At 39.1% G+C, this 27,732-nt stretch overlaps 1 protein-coding gene and 1 long non-coding RNA gene across 3 annotated transcripts in view; one reads left to right on the top strand and one right to left on the bottom strand.

Annotated features, from left to right (window-relative positions):
* The window catches only part of LOC147918258 (uncharacterized), a 199,257-nt gene that overhangs the window by 157,091 nt on the left and 14,434 nt on the right, over positions 1-27,732 (bottom strand). The gene's annotated exons all lie outside the window — the stretch shown is intronic.
* TMEM229A (transmembrane protein 229A) lies at positions 11,212-13,771 on the top strand. The gene has a single exon (XM_014785223.2). It carries the CDS (start codon positions 11,212-11,214, stop codon positions 12,814-12,816), a length of 1,605 nt encoding a protein of 534 aa, XP_014640709.2. The 3' UTR covers positions 12,817-13,771.

Raw genomic sequence — 27,732 nt, 5'->3', positions numbered from 1 at the left:
AAAAGACATGGGTGAAATCTGAATTACCTCCAGAGCTGCATTTCCAGTTTTGCAAAGATTTGTAAGACAAGGCCTCAAAGAATTGGACTGTAACTTAAAAGACCTCATAGATTGATCATCCCATCCAGCTACATTATCCTCCATTTGCTTCCTTCCCTCTAGGTACATAGTTTTTATTTTAACTTAGGGAGAAGGCCTTTAAAAAAAATTTCTATCAGGCTCTAAGTATCAGCATCCAATTTGGCCAATTTTTGACTACAGAGCTACTTAAAAATTTCTTTTAAATATCCTGTCAGTTTTCAGCCGGGCCAAACAATAAATATTTTTGGCAGTATTGAACACCTCAAAAAGAGTACAGAAGACAGTATCTTCTCAAGATCTGGAGTCATTCTCAAAGATAGCCAAAAGAAAGAACCAACAACTTGCATGTTCCAGGCAGGCAGAAAGCCAAGCCAGGCTCCGAGGACATAAAACGAGACAAGCAGGAAGGCAATAGCTATCCCTGGGAGAGAAAGGAACAATAATCAATGGGTCTGGATTTGGAAAGGAAGGGACAACATAAAATTTTATTTTCCTCTCTTGACTGGACACTACAGAATAGCCACTGATTTTTTTTTAAATATATTTGGTAGAGTGGAATCAAAAGGGCTTTATAATTCAAAAGATCTGCTGTTGTCCCAAGGATACAAATTCCCTGGGTGGAAGTCTAGGGTGTATTACCAAAAGACATTGCACAGGAAGGTCTGAAGCTGGCAGAGCCTGATTATAGAGCCCAGCAAACTAGCCCTACTCTCTGTCCCAGGTGTTTCTGTTAATTTCATTTCGTGGCTTTCAGCATGTACATGAGTAACCTATATACTCTAGAGGCTAGGCTGGAGTGCTCTTTGTAAAATCCTGTAGAAAAAAGGAAGCTGAAATAAACAGGTGGGGCCAAATTTTAAGAAGGGGATTTACATTGGATGTGAAATTTAATTGTGTTCTAAATTTAATTTCTGTTCTTTTATCTTATTAAAGGAGTTCTTAAGGCTAGCCATTATATTTCTTTGTATCCACTTTTTAAATTTGGCCTTTCCATAGTTAACAATAAAACAGTTATTTAGGATGAGAGTTCTCTAAAAATTTTCAATTTAGAAGTTTTTCCAATTCAAAGCATCCATTATCTGGCCATTGATGAGTAGAATCTTCTCAATAGCGACTCAGTGATCTTATGTAACTGAGTTTCAACTTCCCCAGAACTGTTAATCCAGGCGCAGCTGGTGGTATTGGACACAGCAAAGACATCTCTTTGCTCAACTAAAAGGTAATCAAGGGCTATCCTATTATCAAGAAATTTAGGGAAGTTGACCAGTGAGGCATCTCAGTCTGTTTGTGAACCATTATGGGCACAGTTAGATAACCTAAGAGTCATTGCCTGGTTATGCATCGGTCATCTAGGCATTTTTAGTCTCAAGGAGAATGATAGTCACCATGGACAGAGATAAATCCCGTCGGGGCACAAACCATTCCTGTTAAGGAGCAACTGTTAATGGACAGATAGGAGTTTTTGATGACAAATCCAGCAATCTGAAAGGCAAAAGTTACCCCCTTAGCAATGGCCTGGGAGATACAGGTGATGGCATTATCTTTCCAGGCCAATGCCAGAGTAAGGAAAGAAAGAGAAGAAAGACAAAAAAAAAGGGTTTCACGTTCAGTTAAATATGAAGTCTTGATCTGACATCTTGGGAGGAAGCAGTCTATCTCCATGTCAGCTACTTCTCTTCCTAGTCGATTTGATTTGGAGGTCTCCAGCATTTGTACAGGATCAGATGTCAGGTGAAAGCTTCTTCAGTTGTAAGATGTATATTACAGGCTTGAGTCCCTAAAGTTTGGCTGCCATTTGGGTAGTGAGGAGGGCCTGATATAGATGCTTCCAAGGAGATTCAAGAGTAGTCTTTATTCTAATTCCTGTCGGGGGAAGAGGGAGAATCTCTCTCTGTCCTTTTTCTTAAGGTTCTTATGGCTGGCCAAATAATCAACAAGACAGGTTAGCAGGAGAAAATAATATTAAGTTTAATAACATGTATACATGGGAGACAGCAGGGACACTGCGTTTTTCAACACAATGGCAGAAATTTTCGTCTTAAATACCATGTTTAGCCAATGACAAAGGAGGATTTTGGGGGTGGGGGGAGTCAGTTATAGGAGATTACCACTAAAGCACAGTAAACAAGAATAAGGTTATTATGCAGATTTAAGGCCTCACCTTTTACATTGATAAGCCTCTAGAAATGAGGCCGTCTCCCCCTCTTCCCAAAACAGAGAGGGAGATACCTTTATAAATGGAGATTTCCCTTATAAATGTAAATGTTTGCCTGGCAACTCTTTGCAGGGCCATCTAGAGAATGTGGCCAGAGAGACAGAACTTCTGATAAGATGGGCTTGTTGGTGCCTTTCCTATTGTAACATTTATCCTACATTATCTTTACAGCCATCATGATAGAAGATCTGTTCCAGGAAGGAGCCACCATGTCAAATTCTTTAGGCAGTTAGTGGGGGAGGTCAAATGTCCCTCAGAGAAAACAATCAAGGTAAAGAGATATATTTTAGGATGGCCAAATCTTGATCTCCCACATTCCAAATCAAAAGGGTGGGAGAAAATTGGAAATGTCAGTTTGAAGAGTCATAGCCAGATATTTGAGAAAATAGAAGAATTCAGGATCCAGTCCAGTTTACCAGTATGAAAGAAAATCTCAAAGATAATTAAAAGAACTATAATCTAATATCTACAAATGTGCAAACATAATTTTTTCTCTCTACGATTATCCCCATTTTTTTCCCTCAAGGATAATCATAGTAAAACTAAATTGTTTGCATTAGACTTGGCCTGATTATTTACATAAGTGCAGCAAGAACAGTGATTAACAATATGAGCTCTTTTTCAGACTGCTTTGCTGGAACTTTTTATAAGATACCTTACATTGAACTTCTTAAAAAAAAAAAAACACTCGAGGCCAGGAAACCAAGCCAAAGTTCAAGCAGTTCCTTAAAGTTGTCTGGTTATATCTGATTCTATGCATATCTCTCTCAAATATGATATTCCAGTCAAGCCTTGGTCATATAGCCAATGTTCCTAATTGCATAAAAGATTTTTATTGAACTTATGTAAATAACTAACTGTATTGCCATGAAAAGAATACTAAAGAGTTTCCAATCTTTTTTTTTTTTTTGGCTAGGAAAGATTCTCCCTGAGCTAATATTTGTTGCCAATCTTCTCCTCTTTTTTTTTTTTTCCTCCCCAAAGCCCCAGTACATAGTGGTATATTCTAGTTGTAAGTCTTTCTAGTCCTTCTATGTGAGCCACTGCCACAGCATGGCTATTGACAGGTGAGTGGTGTGGTTCTGTGCCTGACAACTGAGCTCAGGCTGCCAAAGCAGAATGTGCTGAACTTTAACCACTAGGCCATCAGGGCTGGCTCTCCAAAGTTTTGAAGGATCAGGTAGGGAGAAAAAGTAAAGGTTTCATCTTTGTTTACAAAAGTATATTTTCCCAAATTGCTGTAAGTCATGGGTAGTTTAAAAGAAAAAGTTTCCCTAAATATGGAAAAGCAAAACATTAGAGAACCAGCAATGTTTCAAACAAGACATCATGAAAATTATAATCATCCTCCTCATTTCATTCTGTCCCATGTTATTAATTCTTGTTCTGCTGGAATCCAGTTTTTCCATTAGTTCTGGAAATTCTTACCCCATTCAGTTTAATGATCTTAAAGTTATCAGAAACCTGTACTTGTCAAAGCCCTTTCCATGAATCTCCTTGAAGATGAAATACTTTCATAGAAACACTTTTGCAAAAGCATCTGAATAAAACAATAACTGCAAATGACAAAAGACTTAAAAATGGCCATGGTTAAGGATCTGATGAGAGTTTATTATGATGCAATTGACAAGGAAATTTGGTTTTTTCTTTGAAACACAACACTTTAAGATAATAACTAGAATTATGACTGATAATATCATACTAGGACATATCAGAATTTTAGGAATTTCATATAATTTCTAGAACACTTGTAACATATACCAAAACAAATGCAATATAAAGAAGGTTTAACATTACTTCTTATTTCCCATACCAATTAGCCTAATTAGTTTGACATCTCTCTTTTTATAAGAAGAGAGAACAAATCTTTTGAGATGTTCCAGAGGCCCTCTAGAAAATCCCAAGGTCAGTTCAAGGTCAAAAAGACTTCCTCTGGAATTTGATTTTTGGGAAGTTCATCAAAAATATCAAAATGTTTTAAAACACTCAATCAAATAGGATCATAGTTTACTATAAAACAATATTTAGTTATCTTTTTAACCATGGTTGACAAAGACTTTGCAGGCAAATACAGAAAGTTAAATAGTTGTAAGTAAAACTTAGCTTTTTTAATAGAGAAGATTCAGTTTTTTTAAGTAATCAAAGACCTGAAAAAAACAACATGAAACATAGGTGGCTATTTTGACAAGACACAAATTCTTCGTTTTTTAGCAAATTACTTAAAAGGTAAAGAAAAACCTTTTACAGTCTCTTACCAAAAGCAGATGAATAGTCCAAGAAAACTTCGTCCTTTTAACAAACAGAAAACCAAATTTTAATTTTTATAACAGCTTACTTTTGATATTAAAACTCATTTACTTACTTAAATTCATTCTGATCTTAGCCAGTCCTGACCACACATAAAATTCCTTTCCAAAGATTCCTTTTTCATAAATCTTTTACCAAAAACACACATCCTAGTTTTCTTGCATATAGGGATGTTTCCCTTATTGTTTCTAGTAGCTTTAATTATATATATTTGATTTTTTTAACCCTTGGAAACCTTTATTTTCTAGAAAAAACTAAAAAGTAAGCAATTATGAAGTATCTTTTACATTAGCATTCTGTAGACTGGAAAACTTACAAATACTTTTCATAATTTCTAAAAACATGTGCTTTCTCATAGAAAATGTTTCAGCATAGCACCAAACATGTTTACTAATAGACCCAAAATCTTTAGTTTCTCTGTAAGGAGAAGCCAAAAGTGGATAAACCTATGTTCAGTAATTAATATTTCAGTATTTTGTCATATTTGGGAATGATCTAGATATTCAATGACTATTCATAATTTAATTTAACTTAGCAAAAATTTAAGGTGTCAGGTTACCAAAAAGATTTGGGGAAAACTATTTAAAAGGTTCACCAAGAAACTTTTATTTCATTTACATCCATTTAACTTACTTGTTTTCAACAATTAGATTTAGATTACTTATGAAACTTTCATCATACCAAATTACTTTTCTTGGTGACAAATTTTGTAATAGAGATAACATGAACTTATTTGACTAATAAACTCAGATAGAATAAAAGTTGTATGTTTGCATTATATTCAATGTTGATGACTCTAAAGACATGCCTATTTTAATTAAACCAACCAAGTTAAACTTTTATTTACTAATTATTAATCTTAGATCAGGTGAACTTGAAAAGCACATGTTTTTGGTTTTGTTTATAATTTTATTTATTTTTTTTCCCCCAAAGCCCCAGTAGATAGTTGTATGTCATAGCTGCACATCCTTCTAGTTGCTGTATGTGGGACGCGGCCTCAGCATGGCCTGAGAAGCGGTACGTGGGTGCGCGCCTGGGATCTGAACACGGGCTGCCAGCAGCGGAGCGTGCGCACTTAACCGCTAAGCCAAGGGGCCAGCCCTTGAAAAGCATTTGGGTTAGTTTTTATTATATTTCTTCAATTCATATAAACTCTTGTTTGTCTTTAAGCCAATAAAATAAAGCTCTTTCACAAATTAATTGTGGCAATACCATCCAGAGGCAGAGAATATTACATATCTGTAACATACATACATAGACGTACATGAACACACAGAGAGATACAGAGACCTTATAGTTTTGTTTTAAAATTTTAGCCATGAGACAGGTACAATAATGTAAAACTCATTAGTTATATAAGAAGTTAGATCTAAGTTGTTTTTTTGGTAGGTGGAATAAGTTAAGGTTACCAGCTCAGATAGCTAAAGCTTTTTCTACTAATTTTTGTGGAGAAGACACATAATTTGTATTTTCCTTGATAACTAATCTTACAGAAACTGTGCAGCAGTTTATATTTTTAAAAAGAACCTCTTTTCTTTTTCCTTCAGTTCTCTAGAGCCATATTTCTTTCTTTTTTTTTTTTTAAAGAAACTCGAGCAGGCAGGAGTTGATGTGTTTTTTTAAACCTTTTTTTTTTAATGAAGATTAGCCCTGAGCTAACATCTGTTGCCAATCTTCCTCTTTTTTCTGCCCAAAGCCCCAGTACGTAGTTGCATATCCTAATTGTAGGTCCTTCTAGTTCCGCTATGTGGGACACCACCTCAGCATGGCTTGATGAGCAGTGAGTAGGTCCACGCCCGGGATCCAAACCGGCTAACCCTGGGCCACTGAAGCAGAACAGGCAAACTTAACTGCTACGTCACAGGGCCAGCCCCTCTAGAGCCATATTTCTAGTTTTGCAAAGATTTGTAAGAAAAGGACAGTTGCTCTCAATTCCTCAAAAAATTGGATTGCCACCTAAACGACATCATAGGTTGATCTACCCTCCCACTACACCTTTCCTAATTTACTTCTTTCCCTCTGGGCACATAGTTTTATTTAGCTTAGGGGAGAAGGCCTAAAAAAACAGTTCCTATCAAGTTCTGAATATCAGCTTCCAATTTGGCCAATTTTTGACTACAAAGCTACTTTAAATTTCTTTTAAATATCTTGTCAGTTTTCAACTGGGCCAAACAGAAAATATTTTTGGCAGTATGGATTCTTCAAAGAAGGTACAAAAGATATTATCTTCACAAAATCTAGAGTCACTCCCAAAGATAGCCAAAAGAGAGAACCAACAATGTACTAGTCCTGGGCAAGCAGAAAGCCAAGCCAAACTCTTAGGATACAACACAAGACAAGCAAGAAGGCAGTAGCTATCCCTGGGAGAGAAAGAATCAATGATCAATGGGTCTGGATTTGGAAAAGAAGGTACAACGTGAAATTTTATTTTCCTCTATGGACTGAGCACTACAGACAGAGATCTGGGAGAGCTGACTCTGGTAAGAATTCTCACCCTTAGCCAGCTTCTGCCCGTTCTTGGGTGTTTTTTTTTCGGGATCCCATCTGTAGGTTCTGAGTGGGGTTTAGAGTGAGGAATGGAGCTCTGATATGTATCAGAATTTGGCAAGGTTTTTTATTAATTTTAATTTTAGTTTCCCCTTAGCTGTTTAAGGGAATAATGTAGCAGTTTACCAAAAAAATCCCTCAGAGTCTCGTCAACTCCAGGCGGAGCCCATCAGGAGCCCTCCTTTAAAAGTAGATATGGGGTATCTGTAAAGCCATTAACTTGGCATACTTTTGTTTATAGTTGCATAAAAGCAATTTAGACAGAGGATAACTGCAATGAGTATTCAACTAAAGGAGGATAAAGGGGAGCAATAGGAATCACATCTGCCCTATTGTCTTTTGTTTTAGGTACACCTTGTGTTTTTAATTTTTCATTAGCCTTTTACATCAAACCTTTCAGTGAGGTTATTTTGGAATTTTGAAGTCCTTTGGAAGTTTCTACATACTAACTAAAATAGGTATCCCATTCTATTTGTTTAATTTGGGAACTCTTACTTTTAAGCGAACTTCTTAAATGACACTATCTAATTGGAACGTTCCTTCTAGCCATTGTAATTTCCCTGAGGGCTGGCAGCAGCTTGGTAGGACCCTTAGCCACAAATGAGTTCAGCCTACATTGCTGTCCAGCCATATCTAGCCTCAAATGGGGTACACCCCACATTTTTGTCCAGCCATATTTTGGGGCCCCCAATCTGACAGTTACCAAACCAAGCTCTCAGAACACAAAACTTTTAGGTGGTCTTCAGTAAGATTTTGCCATTTTTGTAGTTACTTATAGCTTCTGAGACCACAGTTCTTAGACATAAAATAAGCAGGTGTGCCAGAAAGAGGCACGCTTAACTCTTTGGATTTTAAGGATCTCATTCTTTACTTAAAACAAAATTTTATTCACCCAAGGCCTCACACTGGACCCAATCCAGCTCAAATCAAACCCAGTCCAATCCCAGACCCAGTGTGATCCCAGACCCAGTCCATGGAAAAACAATGTTCCAAAGTATTCTTTGAGTGGCTGCTCCCTAACCTAATGAAACTCAAACTGATGTTATTTAATTGTAGATTCCCACTACTTTTAAACTCTCCTCAACCTCATGCCCACCAACTCACAAAAATTGGTGAGTTTACAGATGCATCTTTGCAACTTAATACTGGCAGCAGCAAAGACCAACACAGAAATGCTTGGAAGCATTTTATGATCGTAGAGACTAATGCAAGGACTTTTTAGTTATAAAATCATCACAGATCGTTAAATCCATTCTGTAGTCTTAAAAGCAAGGAGAATCTTTTTGGAAACACAGTAATGAAGCATGCAAAACAAAAAGAACAATGTGAAGATACAGCAGAAACAAAGATTGGCATCATTTCTGGGCTAATCAAGCAATGAGTGAAAAGAATTAAGGGTAATTTATGCAATGAATATTTTTCTTGTACTTTGTCTCATGCTTTTTTTTTTTTTTTTTTGGTGAGGAAGATTAGCCCTAAGCTAACATCCGTTGCCAATCCTCTTTTTGCTGAGGAAGATTAGCCCTGAGCTAACATCTGTGCCCATCTTCCTTTATTTTGTACATGGGTCGCCACCACAACCTGGCTTGATGAGCAGTATGTAGGTCCGTGCCCAGGATCCAAACCCACAAACCCCAGGCCACCAAAGTGGAGCACGCGAACTTAACCACTATGCCACTGGGCTGGCCCCTCATGCCTTTTTTAAACTTCTCTTTTTACCTTTTTTTTTTAAGTTGGTGTCTCTCATGTTCTGAACTAGTATAACTAAGGAGAAGCCACAATAAAAACATAAAAGAAACATGGAGAGAATAACAGGTAATAGCTGCATTTTCTACTGTTGCTTTAGAACTGTTAATTTATATTTTGCACCACTTCTCCTAAGATAAATGGCAAACAGATTCAAAATGGGACCCAGAAGAATGAGAAGATTATTAGTGGTCTAATCTATTTGGCAGAGCACTACATTGACAACAGCGGTGAGACCCAAACTTTTTATTATATATTCCTTCACTTAAAAACTTAGCATATTTTATATATATATATATGTTTTATACATATATGTATAAATTTCATACATATTCTACTATATTGATATAATTTATAAAATATATATGATACACAAAATAGAAATTTTTAAAATGCTGAGATTAAAAATATAGAAATAGAAGCTCTAATTTTTTGTTGAATCCAAAAGATTTTCCTATACTCCCTGGGATGAACTAGATTGGACTAGAGAATTACAACTTTTAAGGTTTTCTTTGCATCTTTAAGAAAAGGTAGAATACACAGAAGACTTGGACCCTTGAAGTTTAATTTACTACTTGAAAACAACTCAGGTTTAATCTAACAAGTTAGTGTACGCATGAATGAATGGTTACATTTATGCTATTATGATGAAGCGCTTTCCCTTGCTTCAACAGCAATTATGGAGAAAGAGTGCATTTGTTTTTAATATCAGATAAATTGGGCCCAGGATTGAGTTTACTGAGTAACATCATAACTCAAAGAAACGTTTTACTTGGTATGTACTACTAACCAATCATAATTAGTAATTATTAATAATAATCATAAGTAGGCTTTACACAGGTATGGTAGATTGTTATCATATCAACTAGATTATCCACTTCTTAGAGAGTGCATCTTCTAACACTTTATTTCCCCAGTGTATATAGCATCCTGTGTATGGTAGGTGCTCATGAACATGTTAACATTATGATTTCTCTTCATCGTACTTGCTCAGGCACTTGGGCAACCAACCTTGTCTCTGTTTTGCAGATTTGATGAGCCTGCGTCTGTCCCTGGCATGACAATTTCCAGTCATTTACTTTTGACAGTTGCTAAAGGAAGTCTGCAAATAAACACATGCTAACAAAGCTAAAAAAATCAATCCACCCATCAGTACTTTGACCTTATACAAGTGTTGATATCACCTTAACAATTTTTCTTCTCACCATACTCTTACTTCTCTCTCTTACCTAACTCACAATTTAGCAACCACAGATTGTAACATAAGGGGTTGAAATAAATAAGGGGAGAAAGTGGGGAGGAGGTTGCTTGAAAAACAGAGGAACTGCCTCATAATATTTATTCTCTAGAAGAAAAATAATTCCCCAGAAAGCCTTCCAACTAGGAAACATCTGATCTCCTCCCTGAACTGTTATCTAGTTTCTGCCTAGACGTGATTTGTGGTTTGTTTGGTGTTGGCGGGGGGGGGGGGGGGGGGGGGGGGGCGGGTAGGTGACCAGTATAATTTACCTCTAAGGTTCTTTCCATTTCTAAGACTGATTCAGAACTGGAGAAAATAGCGGAGCCCAACACACCAAAATTCTGGATCCCCCCACCCCACCTCCAAAAGAAAAATCCTCGCCCTCTATTCTACTCTCCCTTTTCGGGATGACCTAGTTCTGCAAGGAGGAAAAGCAGCACTGGGGTGTGCCAGTGTGAGCGAAGGTACTATTCTTGACATAAGACCCCAAGGCAGACAGAACAATGCCCGAGCCAACTGGCCTCAGATCATTTCATAAATTCTGGGGGATTTTGAATCTCTGTCCTTGGCCCCGAGTAAACTAACCGGGGAAAGCAGACTGGCCAGGGAGAGAGACTGAAAAAGTGGACCGAGCCCCGCGGCAATATTTCGGATGCAGGGGAACGCTGGGCCGGGCAGGCGTGGAGTCTGGTGCTTATTCTCTGGGACTGGGACACAGCCGGCTTTGAATAAGAACATTAACTCTACAGCACCATAGTTTGGTCTCCGGCCTGGCCTCCAGTCTGTGGCACTCGGCCATTCGTCTCCGCCAGCCAGGCCCTGGCGCTGGCCCTGGTTTCCGCGATACAGGGGATGCCCATCAGCTGGCAGTCACACCTGTTAGGTATTTCTTTACCCGGTGCCTCCGCCCCAGCAAACGCCGCCCGCACGGCCCGGGCTGCGAGTGCAGAGCGGGGGAAGGGGGCGGAGAAGCAGGGCCGGGCGCTCCTCAGCGGACCCCCCGCGGGACTCAGCCGGGAGGGCTGGGCGGGGAGGGGCTGCGAGGCGAGAGAGGTCAAGGCAGGCGGAGAGGGGCATGGGGAGGGCCGGGGGAAGGGGCGTCTCTGCCGGCGTTACGCTGCCGGAGCCCGCAGCGGAGGCGGCGGGGCTGAGCCGCGGAGGCGATGGGGTTTGCACCAGCCTCCGTATTTCTCCTCGCAGCCCCCGCACCGCCGCCCCTCGCCGGGCCGAGGCGCCCGTTAGGCCGCGCAGGGTGAGCGCGGGCGCCGGCCGGCGGTACCTCGCCCGGGACTGGAGGGGAGGGCGCGGCGGGGCCGCGGCGGGGGGACTCCGCGAGCCCGGCGGCCCGCGCGTCCCCCGAGCGCACCAGCTCCCGCTACCGCCGGGCTGCGGCCGGGACGGAGCTCCCTGCGCGCCCCCCGGGGGCCGGCAGCGGCCGGGAGGCGGCGCGGGGCTCGGCCCTTCGGCCCCGCAGCTCCGCGCACCCGGCGGCGGCGGCGCGGGCTCGGGCGGCCGGGCAGCCACCGAGCCCATGGCGGGCAGCGACGCGGACTGCGAGGGTCGGGCGCGGAGGGGCGGCGCGGCGCGGCGTCCGGCGGCCCCCGGCGGGCGGGGAGGCGAGGCTGCCGCCGGCCGCCCGGAGCCGCTGTCCACTGCTGAAGCGCCGGCCGAGGGCGCCGCGCTGCCCGCCTGGATGCGCCTCTACTTCTACGGGATGCACGGGATCACCCTGGACGTGCTCGTGTCCTCGGCGCGGCGCTTCGCTCGCAGCCCGGACCTCCGGATGCTGGGCTTCTCCTCGCCCTACCGCTGCCTCCTGCACTCGCTCACCCACTTCGCCCTGGAGAAGGTCTACCTGCAGCAGCGGCGCTGCCCCAGCGCCTTCGTCTTCAATTTCCTCCTGTACCCCTCGGCCCACCTGGGGCTGCAGACCCTGGCGGGACAGGCGCTGCTGCTCAGCCTGGGCGGCGGGCCGGGGGGCGCGGCGGCGCCGGGGGCGCTGGACCTGGCGCTGCAGTACGTGCTGGCTCTCTACCACTGCCAAGTGTTCCTGAAGCGCTTCCTGCGCTTGCGGTACCAGCGGCCACAGCAGCAGCAGCAGCAGCGGCGGGGCGTGCCTCCCGCCCCCCTGGGCGCCCGGACCCCTGCGGCGGCCGGTGGCCGGCGGCGACGACCCCGCGGCCCCAGAGGCGCCAGAGGAGCCCCCAGCCAGGGGCTACCGGACCTGCTCCGCTTTCTTTTCTTCGGAATGCACGGCTTTTTGGATGAGATCTTCTTCACCTTCTTCTTTAACGTGCTGGGGCGAGGGGACGGAGCAACCAGCGGCCACACGTCGCTCTGGTCCTTTTTTATGTACGGCAGCTGCAGTTTCGTGGTGGAAAAGCTCTACTTCCACCTCCACTACAGTCGCGGCTGGGGCACGTGGCAGCGGGTGCCGATTTACGTGATCTTCATCTACGCGTGGGAGTTGTCCTGGGGTCTGGGACTCCGCACCTGCGGCGCTTGTTCCTGGGACTATTCCCACTACCCGCTCAATTTCATGGGCCTCATCACCCTGATGTATTTACCTGGTTGGATATTCCTTAGCGTGTACCAGGACCTGCTTTCCAACGTGCTGTGGCGGGTGCAGTACGTACCAACTAAGACCAAAAAAAAAAAAGTCACTGATTCCCACGAATGAATGCGATTTATTTTTACACGTTTAAAACGGAATGGGTTTTTTTAGCCTTTTAATTTTTATACGTTTTACTAAACTCTTCCAACATGTTTTATTCAACATTTTAGTTTTTCTGACTATTTGGAACCTATGCATAATATAATACTTTGAAATATTACTCGAAACATAACTCAAAGTACTTAACTGGTCAATATTTTAAAACCTTTATGAACCCAAACAGCAAAACCATTATACCTTAACATTGGAAAGCTGTAGTATTCACTTATTTGGGCATTGGTGGGTGATAGCTACTGTTTTATTTTATTTTATTTTATTTTATTTTATTTTATTTTATTTTTTTAGTGAACAAGTTCTTCCAATCAGAAACTAATGAGTTTTAAAAGATTTGGGGAAATTTTCTGATTTAATGATTTGTTTATTTTCTTTTTAATCCAATTTCATTTTAATTCCTTGCCGTCTTTACCAACGACTGCTGAAACTCAGTCTTGTACTCCTGAAACTACAGTTAATAACTCTTAAAGTGCCTCCGTCTAGCACACATGTGAAAAGAAATTGACAAATGTGAAAATACATCCTATAAATCGATTTTTAAATAAGAAATCTTTTCTGGCACCTCAGACAAGTGACACTGTGTTGATATTTGATCTCCATCCTGGAAATGATTACTTTCCAATGTGGGTTAGCCTTAAACCCCCAATGTGTTAACGTTGATCAGATCCTGTGTTTTCTATGGCTGTAAATTTTTGTTAATGTGCAATAATGTAAAACGTTTACCTTACATGTCCAAGGGCCAAGCAAAATTATACCACCCTCAATAGTGTTCTAACCATAAGGACTTTTTTCTACAAGGAGCTTCAAGAGTAGGAACAGTTCCTTGGAATAAAATGAACCTGAATGTTCGCCCTAATGGCGTTATGCCTAACTGTTTTCTGTGAATACAGTATATGTTTTCAGTGTATTTCTGCCATGGCTCATTTGTAAACATTTTTCTTTTTCTTTCTGGGCCCACACAGAGTTCTTTGTCCAAGCCTGAAGTAGAAATGCGCATTATAAATCAATGATAGCTTTTTGGTGACTCATTGTTAATGTCTGGAAGCTCCAAAGTTAAATGAGATGATGTAAACCATTTTAAGAAATCGTCTCTAATCAATTAATAATGTACTTTAAGGTTGTTTGCTGTTTTTATTATATTTAGAAAAGACAAGTAGAATTGAGTATGGCTTAGCCAAGGATGACTAATAGCTTCTCAGTTTTCATTACCTAGATAATTAGGAAAACTTACAGTGTGTACAAATGAATTCTTTCCTATTCAGATTATTAGCTTGCCTATGTTATAAAAAGGGACTTCTTTCTGTTTTCAAAAAATGTTTGCTATGGCTGTAAAAACAAATATTATTTAGATTTAAGTCAGGCATAGTTCCAAGAATCTTATATTATCTTAATCCACTGTCTGAGGTTGTGAGTTAAATTATAAGTAATGCTATATAGTCAACTCCACCTATGAAATGGATCATGTCAAACTGATTATTTTAGCCCATCAAAGCTTGATTAGAAACTGTTAAAAATAAGCTAAATGTATGCAGAGTTTCACTTAAGAAAAGTGTCACTTGATGACATTTGATCACAGGTAAAAGATTTCTGAAAACCCTGGGGAGAAAAAAGTGTTAAGTATTGACACTAGAGTTAGGCAGATACTCAACAAAATATTTGTAACTCAAATGTGACACATGTGCATGAATCCGAATTACATTAGGCACCACTCCACACCACACATTCCTGTGGATACTAACCAAATTCATGACTTCTAAATACTTGCTTCGTGTATGTATTTGTCCTCATGCCCTTCACATGCTGCTTCTCAGCCCTGCTTACCTGCTTACCAGTATTCTCAGGGTCAGAAATCCATCAGGAAGCAGGAAACCCTGCTATATTTTTGTTTTGCTTTTAGTGTTAATCCTCTTTAAAGGAAAGGTCAAGGTTTTCATTCATTCAATTCATTCAAGAAATAGTTATTGAACACCTACTATTTTCCACTGCAGATACAGCAGTGACCCAACACAAAGTCTCTGTCCTGATGAAGCTCACATTCTCGTGTTTTGATTTATGTGAGATTATACTTGTTTGCAAGGCTGCTGTTTTAGTAACAGGCTATGAGAGGCAGTTGTTAGGAGGGCTCTCATCAGTCCTGTCCCTGGAATATCAATCCACATCCTTAAAACAAAAGCCCATTAACAGGCCCTCTGCTAGTTCTACAAGGAGCTGGTTCATATGTATTCAAGAAGTGATGATCCTGTCTATTAACTCAGCAACTTGCTCTAGGGCTTCTCATTCTGTGTTTACTCAACTTCTTAAAAGTGACATTTTGTTGCAACTTTGAACCTTTAAAGAAAAAGCAGAGAAAGGAAAGAACCATCAGATCAATCAATTCTGTTACTCATTAGTAATTCAGATATAGAAATGATAAGGCAATATAATAATAATTAATATTCAAGTAGTACTTACCACCTGCCAAGAACTGCTCTATTATATATATATAAAATCTTAAGTAAATGTGTATATATCCATATATCTTAAATATAAATATATCATATATATCTTAAGTAAATACATACATATATCTTAAGATAATACATACATATCATATATATATATATATATATATATATATGTATCCACACACACCCACATTTACTTAAACCTCTCACAACCCTCCTTTTACAGATGAGAACAATGAAACTGAAGCCCAAAGAAGTTAAGTGCCCAAGTCATACAGCCGTTGAGCATTTAGACTTGAATCCAAGTACGCTGGACCGCAGGGTCTGTTCTTAACATGATGCTGTCATGCCTCCGTCTACTGACTAGAGGGATTTTGGGTCTTCTGTGGATTTCACCTTACGATCTGTATTGCTCTTCCCTTCCACTATCACAGTTGCAAGGGGAGCTGTATAAAAGACAGACAGTAGGAAAAGCACTCATGTTGCCTTTTTATTCCATGGAAAATAACAAGGGAGCTAATACCAGACATATAAGTGACAATCAACCTAGTTCTAAACCTCAGATGATGGTCTTTATATCAAGCGGTACTCTGAAATAGAGTTCCTCATCTGAAGGCAGAGAATCTTGAGTATAAGAATAATACATCAAAAAAATGCAATATACTTCATATCATAAGCTAGAAAAAATACATATAATTATTGCTATAATTTAATATAGTACTCAGAATGAGCATCAATGTAAGAGCGAAACAGTGTCAAAATTAAATTTTTGGCAAAGACATTTATTGTGAGTTCAATTAAACACTTTAGAGTATAAGAAAATTCTTTATAGAAAAACGTGCAAGAAAAGAGTAACAAATATGGTTTTTGCTCCATGTTTAAAATGCTGAAATTTCTAACTAGAAGTGCTTTAAATTTTAAATCAATTCTATTTGGCCTCTGAATCTAAAGAGAAATACACCTTTTAAGTTTTCCATGTTAACAATAAATACTTCTGTGTTATACAAAGACCCCGATAAGGTTGATAATCCATTTCAATATTTCAGATATTTTAATGACTCAGTGTACTTAACTTTGAATACTTTATTATAAATATTTGACATTTCATGTTTCAACTTAGCAAAACACAGCTTAGTAAAATATGACCTGTCCTTTGTTGTTTAAGAAACACTTCTAGTTGGTTAATCCTACCCCTTTGAAAAAAAATTCTACTGTTTTTAAATAGTCTCCATTGACAATGTGGACCTGGTTCTGTTTAAGACGGATAGTAACAAGAGTTTTGGTATATTGCTTTGGTTCTTTTTCCACTTCCAAAATACATAAAAAAATCGATATACTTGGAAAGGAAGTTATACTCATGATACAGACTTGGAGTGGTAAATAAATCATTGTATTGTAATATCTGAAAGCATTTTAATAAAATCAATTTTTGCTTATATTAAAAGGTATTAAAAACCCTTTACCTTTTAAATTAATTTTAAATATATGCTCTCCAATATATTTTCCAACAGTATAATGGGACTAAACTCCTTTACTGAGGGATGGTGAGAAGAAATACCATTCACCTCCCTCCATCAAACACACACCTCAATTTATGCTGAAGGGAAAGATGGCGGTAGAAGATGGTTCTGTTGGGTTGTAACGTTTTTTCTATTCTTAGACTTGGTACTAGAGGAACCAACAAAAGCAGCAATCATCCGTGTGGACCTCTATTCACTAGAATTGGCCTCATTCTAATTTTTAACACTGAAGCATGAAGCTATCACTCAAGCGATGGCTTCCAGTCACTAGCAATCCAAATTGTGAATTAACCTGTGGTGTATATAGAGAGGTGTTCTCTCAGAGATTGTTTCTCTTAATATAAAGAGAATATAAATATAGAAACGTTTTTTCCTTAATTTTTAAGGAAAATTTTTAATTTCCTTTTTTCCTTAATTTCTCTTTGCAGAAATGCTCAATTTATCAGACAGCTACTAAAGAGAGAGAGAGACAGAGGGAGAGAGAGAGAGGCTAGTCTTCGAAACACAGAAAAGTTTAATTTTCATTTTACCTCTTAACAATTCTATTAGAGTCCAAAAGTCACATGGACCAACTTTCCTATTTAGAAAAAAAATGTATCTTTATCATGATTAAGGAGAATTAAGAGTTAAAAGAAACCATGAAGGTTAATAACATCCAACCGTCCATCCAAAGCAGGAATTTTTACATTTTTGATAGACGGTTTCTCAACTTAGCTTGGACTATTCAAGACGGTATTAATTGTGTTTTTCACCCAAAGACTAAATGAGGGACAAGCTGTTGACAGCTGAGCTGATAAACCCCACTGTCAATCTGTGAAGGAAGGCTTTTCGACACTTTCAGGAGCTAATAATATTATCATTCATCCTGCTTGTTTACTGCAATGAAATATTTTCAAAGAAACTTTTCACTTCATTAAAAAAAAAATCAGGGCCAGCCCCGTGGCTTAGCGGTCAAGTGCGCACGCTCCACTGCTGGCGGCCCGGGCCCGGATCCCGGGCGCGCAGCAACGCACCGCTTCTCTGGCCATGCTGAGGCCGTGTCCCACATACAGCAACTAGAAGGATGTGCAGCTATGACATACAACTATCTACTGGGGCTTTGGGGGAAAAAATAAATAAATAAAATTATAAAAAAAAAAAAAATCAGTGTTTCATTCTTTTGCCATGATACTGATGGTCTACTTATGTCTTTTCAAATGATGCTTCATTCACTAAGTCTAAGGAGCAAGGCTTTGAGAGCTTTGAGAGTAATTAAAATTACTTCAGAACAAAAAAACTGGCTGCAGGGATAGGAGTAAAAGATTAAATAGTAGGAACCCTACTTGGGTCATTGGAGTCAACGTTGTTCAACCCAGGAAAAACCTTTGGCTGCTGCTGACGTTTACCTACAGGATATCAACTGGGGGAGTTTCCTGGTGGCTTCCCCTGGCTGACCTAAACAGCTTCATCAAAAAAGGAATTGAGAGGCCATAGGTGCCACAGAAGCAAGTAGCTACCCAGGAAGGATAAAGATGCCATGGATCAACTCTCCCATCCAAAAAAAGAAACTTATACTTACTATATTAAGGAGAGAACTAGGCTCATTTTTGATGGGATTCCAACAGACACATAGTATGTACAAGATATTTTATTAACATATTATTAATATCGATGATGAAAATAAAGAGAGTCTCACAGAACTTTAAATATTTGAAAAGTCGTTGTTGGAGAAAAATAATATTGAGAGGAACATGCAGAAAGTTTATATCATATCATTTTCATTCCTCACTAAATTTTAGGAACCAAAACTAAGTTAAATATGTTCTTGTACATTTCTGAAGGAGAATTATTTTAGTCTTAACCTTTTATTAGAAACAATGAATGGACAGGAAGCAAAAATAAATAAAAGAACTCCCTGGAGTACTTCAGAATAAGCACTCAGTTTCCAAGTACTTAAAAGCAAGAGTTTAACAAAATTTATTGTTGTACTGACTTGTAATGATGATATTTTCAGCAAACAAAACAAAACAGAAACAAAAAAATAATAAAGACAGAAATAGAAGGTACTGTATGGTGAAAGGAATTAGTGTTCAATAGCCTTAAAGACCCTATGCTATTTTTCTAGGCTAAAATAATCCAGATTTGTGAATGTTATAGTAGGTCTTTATACCATGTAAGATTTGAACTACAAAGAAAATTTTATGTTTATTAAATACCGCATATCCTGGGTTTGGTTGGGTACCAAAATGTATACTTTGTTGTGTTAATATTTATTCAATGAAATTTCTGAGTTTATTTTTTGTGTAATGATGTTATTGGACATGCTATAAAAATTTTAATAACATGTCATGGAAGTGTCTGCCCAATCCACAGGTAAACAGTCTACAACTTATTAAAATCTAAAATCATGGAACTTTAGATCTCGAGGAGATAACTAAAGATCATCTAATTCAACTTGCAACCAATAGAATAATTCTTTCTAGATCATCTTTGACAGATGTCCCATCCTTTCTTGATCACTTCCAATGACAGAGATCATTGTACTTACTCAGATCTCCCAGGCCAACCCATTTCTTCATTCTTTAGCTTTGGTTGCTAGAAAGTTCTTAACAGTAAGACCACATCTGTAACTTGCACTAATTTTTCCGGGTTTTTCATTCATAGACAAACAAAGGACCAAATGTTTGAAGAAAGTTTCAAAGTGTGTCTTAATTGTCATGTCTTACTCCAGGCTAAATATCCAAGATCTTTCAGCAATATATAACAAAGAATACAATGGTAAAGCTGTCATCTACTTTGATCTAGACACTATTTCTGCAAATGGGGAAAAACATTGAGCGTTGCTAGCTGTTTTAGCAGCTCAGTCACATCATTGTCTCAATTGAATTTTCATTTATCTAAATGCCCTAAGTCTCTTTCCCGTAAACTGCCGTTAAGCCGGTGATCCTCATTAAGCACCTGAACATTCACATAAAGATAATTGGCATGGATCTGGGCTATTCCCATCCTCCCTGACTAGGATCTGAAAATGAGTTAGAGAGAAATGAAGGCAAATAGAGTGACCAGAAGACTTTTCTGGTCTTTCTAGAAGACCAGAAAAGTTGCCATTGAATTTACTCTTCATTTCTTTTGTTCCTATTTTTCTACTCTCTTCTTTTGGGAGCAGACATACATATCTTCTCAATACTAAGCAAAGAACCTACCACAGAGCAGGTGCTCAAACGTTTTTGTGTTGATGAACTGATCTGAATTCTCATGCCAGATATAATTCAACAGTGGAAGCAGGAATTAGGAATGCCACCAGATTTCAACAGGACATTTATTTATGGAACATAAACAAGACCCACCATATGCCTAGAGAAAAGGTAGGAATTGCTTATTCTTCTCACATTCTTCCTTTCTCTGCTCAGCAACATCTTTCACCAGGCTCAGAACTCAGGTAGGTCTCTAGGAGAGTTTAGCTACATTACAGATTTGAAAATCTGGGCTATTCCGAGAACCTAACTACTCTTTAAAACATTAGTTCTGAAATATGAATTTCAGAAAAACTGACGTGCACATGAACTAGTTGGCAGTGTAAGTATCACTAAGTGACGCCCCCTCAAAGATGAATTTGCCCAGTTTGCAGCTTATTGATGCCTCTTGATTTTCATCATTGTTTTTGCCGATAACCTTCTGGATTTGGGCAACTTTTAAACAGAGAAATGAAAATAAAATTCAAAATGAGTTAAATTTAGAAAATTGCTGCTAGTGGCAGGTAGTAAATATTTATGTTTTATTAACTATGAATCTGATTTACTTCTTGCTAAATTTCCAACACCAAATATTATTTGGCAGATTGTATTACTCAGGGTTCTCCAGGGAAACAGAACTAATAGGGTGTGCATGTATATATATGTAAAATATAAATATATTATATAAATTATATAAATATATTATATATAAATATAAATTATGTATAAATAGATATAATATATATTAAAGAGATTTATTATAAGGAATTGGCTCACACAGTTATGGAGGCTGACCAGTCCTAACATCTGCACGGGGCGTGTGCAAGCTGCAGACCCAGGAGAGCCAACAGTGTAGTTCCAGCCTGAGTCCAATGGCCTGAGAATCATGAGAATTAATGGTGTAGTTCCAATTCAGGGGCCAACAGGCTCAAGATCCAGGAAGAGCAGATGTTTCAGTTTGAGTCTGAAGACAGGAAAAAGCCCATGTCCCAGCTAAAGGCAGTCAGGCAGGATGAATTCCCTCTAACTCAGAGAAGTCAGTCTCTTTGTTCTATTCAGGCTTTCACCTGATTGGATGAGGCCCACCCACACTAGGAAGAACAGTCTGCTTGACTCAGTCTATTGATTGAAATATTAAACTTGTCTAAAAAACACCCTCACCGAAATAGTGAGAATAATGTCTGACCAAATATCTGGGCATCCCACGGCCCAGCCAAGTTGACACATAAAATTAACCATCACACAGATCAAAGCATTTGAACCAAAGGAGTAAAAGTGAGCATAAGAAAAATTGAAGGCAGTTCATTCATTCATCTAGTCAACAAACATTTGAATGTGTACTGTGTGTTAAAAGGTAAATGCAATACAGATAATTCTTTTTCTCATCGAACAGAGGATACAGATTTTAAAATAAAAGTGTGAGTGTTACAGAAAGATGCTGTTGGAGGAAGTAAGAGGGCGGCCACCTAGGCTAGAGAGCATGGTGGGGAGGTTTCAGGCGGAGGACCCATCGTGCTCGAAGTCCTGACAATGGAGCACTGAGTAACTCCAAGCCCATTGTGTTTAGTTGAGGAGAGTGGTGGAAGGATGAGTGAGAGCTGAAGCCAGAGGGGGAGGCAAGAGGCAGGTCTGGAAGCCTAATGGGCGTGCTAGAGTTGGGGGACCATTTTCTATGAGTGTTGACAAGTTACTTAGGGGGTTCAAGCAGGTAAACGACTGACCCAATTTGCTTTTTTAAAAGAAAACTGAGATCAGAGAGGATAAGATTAGAGATAGAAAAGGACCAGTTATGAGGCTGTTATACGAAAAAGATGAGAGATGATGGTGAGCTGGACAAGGATTGTGATGGTAAAGATGGACTAAAATACAGAGATTTGAGAGATATTTAAGAGTGAGAATAGACAATGTGTGGTGACAGGATGATTACTCAAGTTGAGGGAGAGAAGCAGATGCAATTGCCCCAGAAGTGAATATAGACTCAGAACCTGAGGACCTCCCAAAGTAAGTGCAATGGGGAAGCCTGCAAGAGATGCGGGAATAAACAGTCAGGTAGGCAGGAGACCCAGAGAATGTGGTCACCGACAGCTGATCAGAGAAAGAGGAGGAGGACATGTTCAGTATCATCTAATTCAGCTTAAAATTAACGCAAAATAAGAACAGAATCAATGACCATTGTATTCCAAGATATTCAGGACGGTGGAGTGTAGGTAGAGATAGAAGTATGTGAGATTGAAATATATTTAGGAGCGCACCCTGAGATATTGATGACAGCAGCATAAATGACTTGTCTGAAAAGTCTGGCTATCAAGTGGAGGAAAAAGACTGGCCTGTAGCTAAATAGGCTAAGGGGTCAGGGAAGAATTTTTATCTTCTAAATTAGGATATTTGTTTGTATACAAATGTTGGTGGGAACAAGCCAATACGGAGGTTAAAGGTATAAAAGAGGAAGGGGATATAAGCTCTCAGGTTTAAGCGTGATTAGGAATGATTGATAACTACTAACATTGATGAGAGCTCACTCTTTGTTCTCTAAGCATGACATGTATCAGTTTGTTTACTTCTCACAGCAACCCAATGAGGTAGGCACCCCGGTTGTCTCCATTTTTACCCATGCTTTTACTGACACATGAGAGTTAACTATCTTGCCTAAGGCCACAAGTGGTAGAGCCAGGATTTGAACTCAGGAAGTCTGGATCCCAAGTTGCATTCTCTAAACACCTACACAGACAAGTGGAGGACACAGGAAAGAGTAGAGGGGGGAAAAGTACCTGGGATTGGCACTACACTGAATTTGCATGCTGCCCAATATGCAATCCAATAAAGAACCCAGAGGAAGCTTCCAAAGTCAGTTCTACTCAAAGAGAATTCAAATCCATATGTAATGACTAACTTTTGTATTTTTGATTCAATCACTCAATCACTCATTTATTCAGTAAAGATTTACTGAGCATCTACTATTCACAGGCACTGAGAATGCTCTAGAATTAAAAAATGAGCAAATCTGACATGGACTCTACCCTTGATACTCTACCTTATTGTATTAGTCAGCTTGGGCTGCCCTATCAAAACGTCATATACCAGGTGACTTAAGCAACAGAGATTTATTTTCTCACAGTTCCGGAGCCTAGAAGTCAAAGATCAAGGTCTAGGAGGCTGGGTTTCTGGTGAAAGCCCTTTTCCTGGCTTGCAGATGGCTGCCTTCTTGCTGTATCCTCACATGGCAGAGTGAGAACAAACTCTTTGCTATCTTCTCTTGAAAGAACACTGATTCTACCAGATCAGACCCCTATGACCTCATTTAACCTTAATTACCTCCATAAAGGCCCTATCTCCAAATGCAGTCACATATGAATTTTGGAGGGACACAATTCAGTCCATAGCACTTATTCTCTTTTAAGTCCCACAATGACCCTGTATGGTTGTTACAGTTATTATTATTATTTTTATTATTATCATTGTCTACAGCCCATAGATGAAGTCAATGACGCTTCTCTGCCACACAGCTAGAAAGGGACAGGGATGAGACTCCATTTCAGCCTTCTTTTCAGGCAACATTATCTGTCTCTCAGAAAGTTTAGGGCTGTATCATTAGACAGCTGAGAAGAATATCCAAAAACAGAAAGAAGGAGCATCCTCTTAGTTGTATCCTCTAGTGTTACATAATCCAATCATCATTGGTTTTTATTCTCTCTAGAGGCGAATTCTATTTTGTCTATGCCTAATTTTAACCTTTCTCAGTATTAGTACACAGATTTCTAAGTTAGCCCTTCCCCATTTTTGTTTTTGTCTTCAGAGTTTGTCTACTTGTTACTCACATAATTAGCTCTCTGGAAACATCTGATCGCGGACACTGTGTCTCCGAGTCTTTCTGAGAGTTGAGAGAGAGGCCTTAGAGGGCAGCTATACTCAGAGCCAAGTCACTTAATTTCATAGAATGTATTTTGAGATCAGTGTTTAAAATATTTGACCAGTGATATTCAAGAGTACAAAATCAATTTTCAATGTTTTATCACTATTATCGGGTAACCACTTTTCCATTAAGTTTATAGGGTGTTTATCTCCACTTCAGAAACATGAATTCCTAATATTATTTCTAGATGATCTATAAATAACTCCACATATACTTATCAATGTGATGTTCTGCTTCTGGTGGCATAAAACAGAAAATATAAATAACAAAGTATTTAGTTTTCTTAGCCAAATGAATTTTTTTAATCCAGAAAATTGTATATTATTTTGAAATCCTCATGTAAATCAGGTAATTTGGACAATATCAGAAGGAAATGGTGGCCTCCTATGGAACTGCTGTTTGTGGTTTAAATGTTCAGTGTGTTCCTTCTTCAATTAAAGCACAACACAGTAAAAGGACACGTCTCTCTTGTCACCCCTGGTGTTAGAAATCATCAGCCTTCCAAAAACACTAAAAATAGTCTGAGTGAAAACTTCTTGTTGAAACAGTGAGGTGAACTTTTTGAGCATATATAAATTCCAGATTTTTAAACTTGACCACACAAATTATATCTTTGGGATAATATAGTTATCTTAATGGTAAGAAATTCTGTTAGAGGTCAACTTGCTGCCCCTAAATAGTTTAAGGAGGTCGATAAAAACTTCTCCAAATGGAAAAGGTCAGTGATTAAAATTAGCTGTTCAAAGTAGCCTTTCTACAAAACCACTTTCTTTTCCAATACCAAATTTTCTTGAATAGGCCCATTTACTAAACCAGTTACATGCTGACAAATAATTTGGTAATCAACTTCACTCTCTTCCAGCACTGTCTAATACAACATTCTGCGATAAGAAATTTTCTGTATCTGACCTGTCCAATATGACAGTCACTAACCACATGTAATTATTCCACAGCTTGCATGTAGCTAATGTATGTGAAGAACTAAATTTTAAATTATATTTAATTTTAACTAATTTAAGTTAAATACCCACTTGTGGCTAGTGGCTTCTATATTGAGTGACACAGCACTATACCATATGTATTAGTTTCCTAGTGCTATCGTAAACATGTACCACAAACTGAGTGGCTTGAAACAACAAGAATTTATTGTTTTGCAGTTCTGGAGGCCAAGGGTCTGAAATCAAGGTGTCAGCAGTGCCATGCTCCCTCTGAAATCTGTAGGGGAGAATTCTTTCTTGCCTATTCTAGCTTCTGGTGTTTGCCAGTAATCTGACATTTCTTGGCTTCTAGAGGCATCACTCCAATCTCTGCCTCCATCATCACATGGTCGTCTTCTCTCTGTGTGTCTCTGTGTCCAAAATCCCCTTTCCTCATAACCACACAAATTATATTGGATTAAAGGCCCACCCAACCCCAGTATGACTTCATGTTAACTGTTTACATCTGCAACGACCCCAGTCCCAAATAAAGTCACATTCTGAAGTACTTGAGGTTAGGACTTCAACATATTTTTTTGGGGGGGAGGTACATAATTCAACGCATAAAGCCATATTTTTTTCGAAAATTAAAAACTAAAAAAAAATTTTCTTAAGCTATTTATTATAATTAAGGTTACTGAAGGGCTCTCATTTTAAATTAGGTCTATGAGCTCCTTATTGGCTCTACTTTAATTTGTATTCAAAATACTTTGGTTGAGTTCAGTTGAAACAAAATTAAAATTGAATTCTGAGAAAAAATTCCAGAACAAAATGTGTTTTAAATATCTTAGGATAGCTCAAATTATTAGATAAATTGTTTTGATATCTAAGGACCAAGACAAGAGTGTACATGATTGTTTTTAACTTTCAGAACTTTTACGTTGAGAACCAATTTATTTAATTCCTCTTCTCTTGAGTTCCCTGGAGCATCCTGAAATTGTTGCTCCTTTTTCCCTAAATTAGCACTTGAGAATAAAAAAAGTTTCACATTCAAATAGGTTTTAGAAACTGATTTTCACAGCATCAAGAAGTTTCTTTACTGTCAAACTTGTCAAAGATTTTATTAGCTAATACTTGTTGTGAGCTTCCAGGAGCTTAGTGTACACTATGCAGTGTTTTCCCAATTTTTTCAGTACTGAACAGGGAATTCTGGAGTTGTATTTGTTTTGCTTTGTTTTGGCCTCTCAAAAATACACTTGGGTAAACGTTGTGCTAAATGTATCAACTAACAGTCAGCCTATCCCATGATTCGCTCTAACCTTCTTATTGTTGATAACTCAACAAAAGCACTCTTTTTGCCCAGGATTTAAATTTATTCAAAAAGTCTCAAAATTTAAGAGTAATTTGTTTTTTTTGTTTTTTTGTTTTTATTTTATTTATTTATTTACTTATTTTTCCCCCAAAGCCCCAGTAGATAGTTGTATGTCATAGCTGCACATCCTTCTAGTTGCTGTACGTGGGACGCGGCCTCAGCATGGCCAGAGAAGCAGTGCGTAGGTGCGTGCCTGGGATCCCAACCCGGGCCGCCAGCAGCGGAGCGCGTGCACTTAACCGCTAAGCCCCTGGGCCGGCACTAAGAGTAATTTGGATTCTTCCTTCTTGCATACCTTATTTGCAGTAAATAAGCAATCCTTATCACATCTCCTTCGAAATTATAGTTTATATTCCTCTCCTTCCGTTCTCTCAGCCTCCAGAGGAAATAGAAATCTAATGTAACAGACTCATACTTTATCTCCCTAACCCTAACTTCTATACAATTCAATCTGTCTAAACTAATCTTCGTTAAATACCAATGTCATTACAATGAAGGAGAAATTAAAGCAGCTCTTTATTAAAAGTCTCATGGAAAATAATATTAGCTACTATTAACTTACTGTTCATTGAATGCCTAAGATTATCAATTATTGCTTTATCAACCCTTGGTTTGTCCCGGAGCCAGAGCAGAACAAAGACAGCCTAATCACTTGGCTTGGAATCAGACACGTCCCAGGAAAGCCCTTAGAGGTCCGAACAGGTTTCTCCATCTGCTTGTGGCTTTCTTTCCCAGAACTATCAGTGGTTACTACCTGAAACGAAGGACCCACCATTTCTTCTCTTTTCTCCTTTAAACTCCAGGGCTCCTCTGAAGCTGGCATTATATGACAATCAGCTAAACTTGGATTCATCTCTCTAACTGCCCTCCTTAAATAATTCTCCGAAGAATTTTAGTTGCTCTCTCAGTCTGCTTGGGCTGCTATAACAGAATACCATAGACTGAGTGGCTTATAAGCAACATACATTTATTTCTCACAGTTCTGGAGGCTGGGAAGTCTGAGATCAGGGTGCCAGCATGGTTGGGGTTCTAGTGAAAGTCCTCTTCCAGGTTAGCAGATAGCTGCCTTCTTGCTGTATCCTTACATGACAGAGAGTGCTGTGGGCTCTTCTCTTCTTTTAAGGGCACTAGTCCCATCATGTGGGCTCCATCTTCATGACCTCATCTAAACCTAATTACCTCCCAATGGCCTCTCCTCTAAATACCATCACATTGGGAATTGGAGTTTGTTAAATTAATCAAACAAGGAAGCTATTAGACTGAGGGGGCTCTAATGCATTGACAACCTATGGTAAGCAAACCAAAATCTGAGCCTGTAAATGTCTCAGGTTTACAAAATCAAAACACTGAGGATAACCAATCACAAATAGCCAAGTAGCCTTTAAGCTGTAGACAATCAATACTTTCCCTCCTTCACTTCTGCACTTTCTCTGCATATGTCTTTCCCCTGGCTCCTGTTGGAGGAGTGCTCCTAATCACTTCCAGTTTAGCAC

This window comes from Ceratotherium simum, chromosome 1 (genome assembly GCF_057802395.1).
Source record: "Ceratotherium simum simum isolate JZ-2026a chromosome 1, ASM5780239v1, whole genome shotgun sequence".
Taxonomy (NCBI): Eukaryota; Metazoa; Chordata; class Mammalia; order Perissodactyla; family Rhinocerotidae; genus Ceratotherium; species Ceratotherium simum.
The sequence above is the reverse complement of the archived record's forward strand: the minus strand, read 5'-3'. Positions and strand labels throughout refer to the sequence as shown.

Bases quoted from the DNA above. Each gene is read 5' to 3' on its own strand.
- TMEM229A (XM_014785223.2), top strand. From the start codon at position 11,212: ATGGGGAGGGCCGGGGGAAGGGGCGTCTCTGCCGGCGTTACGCTGCCG.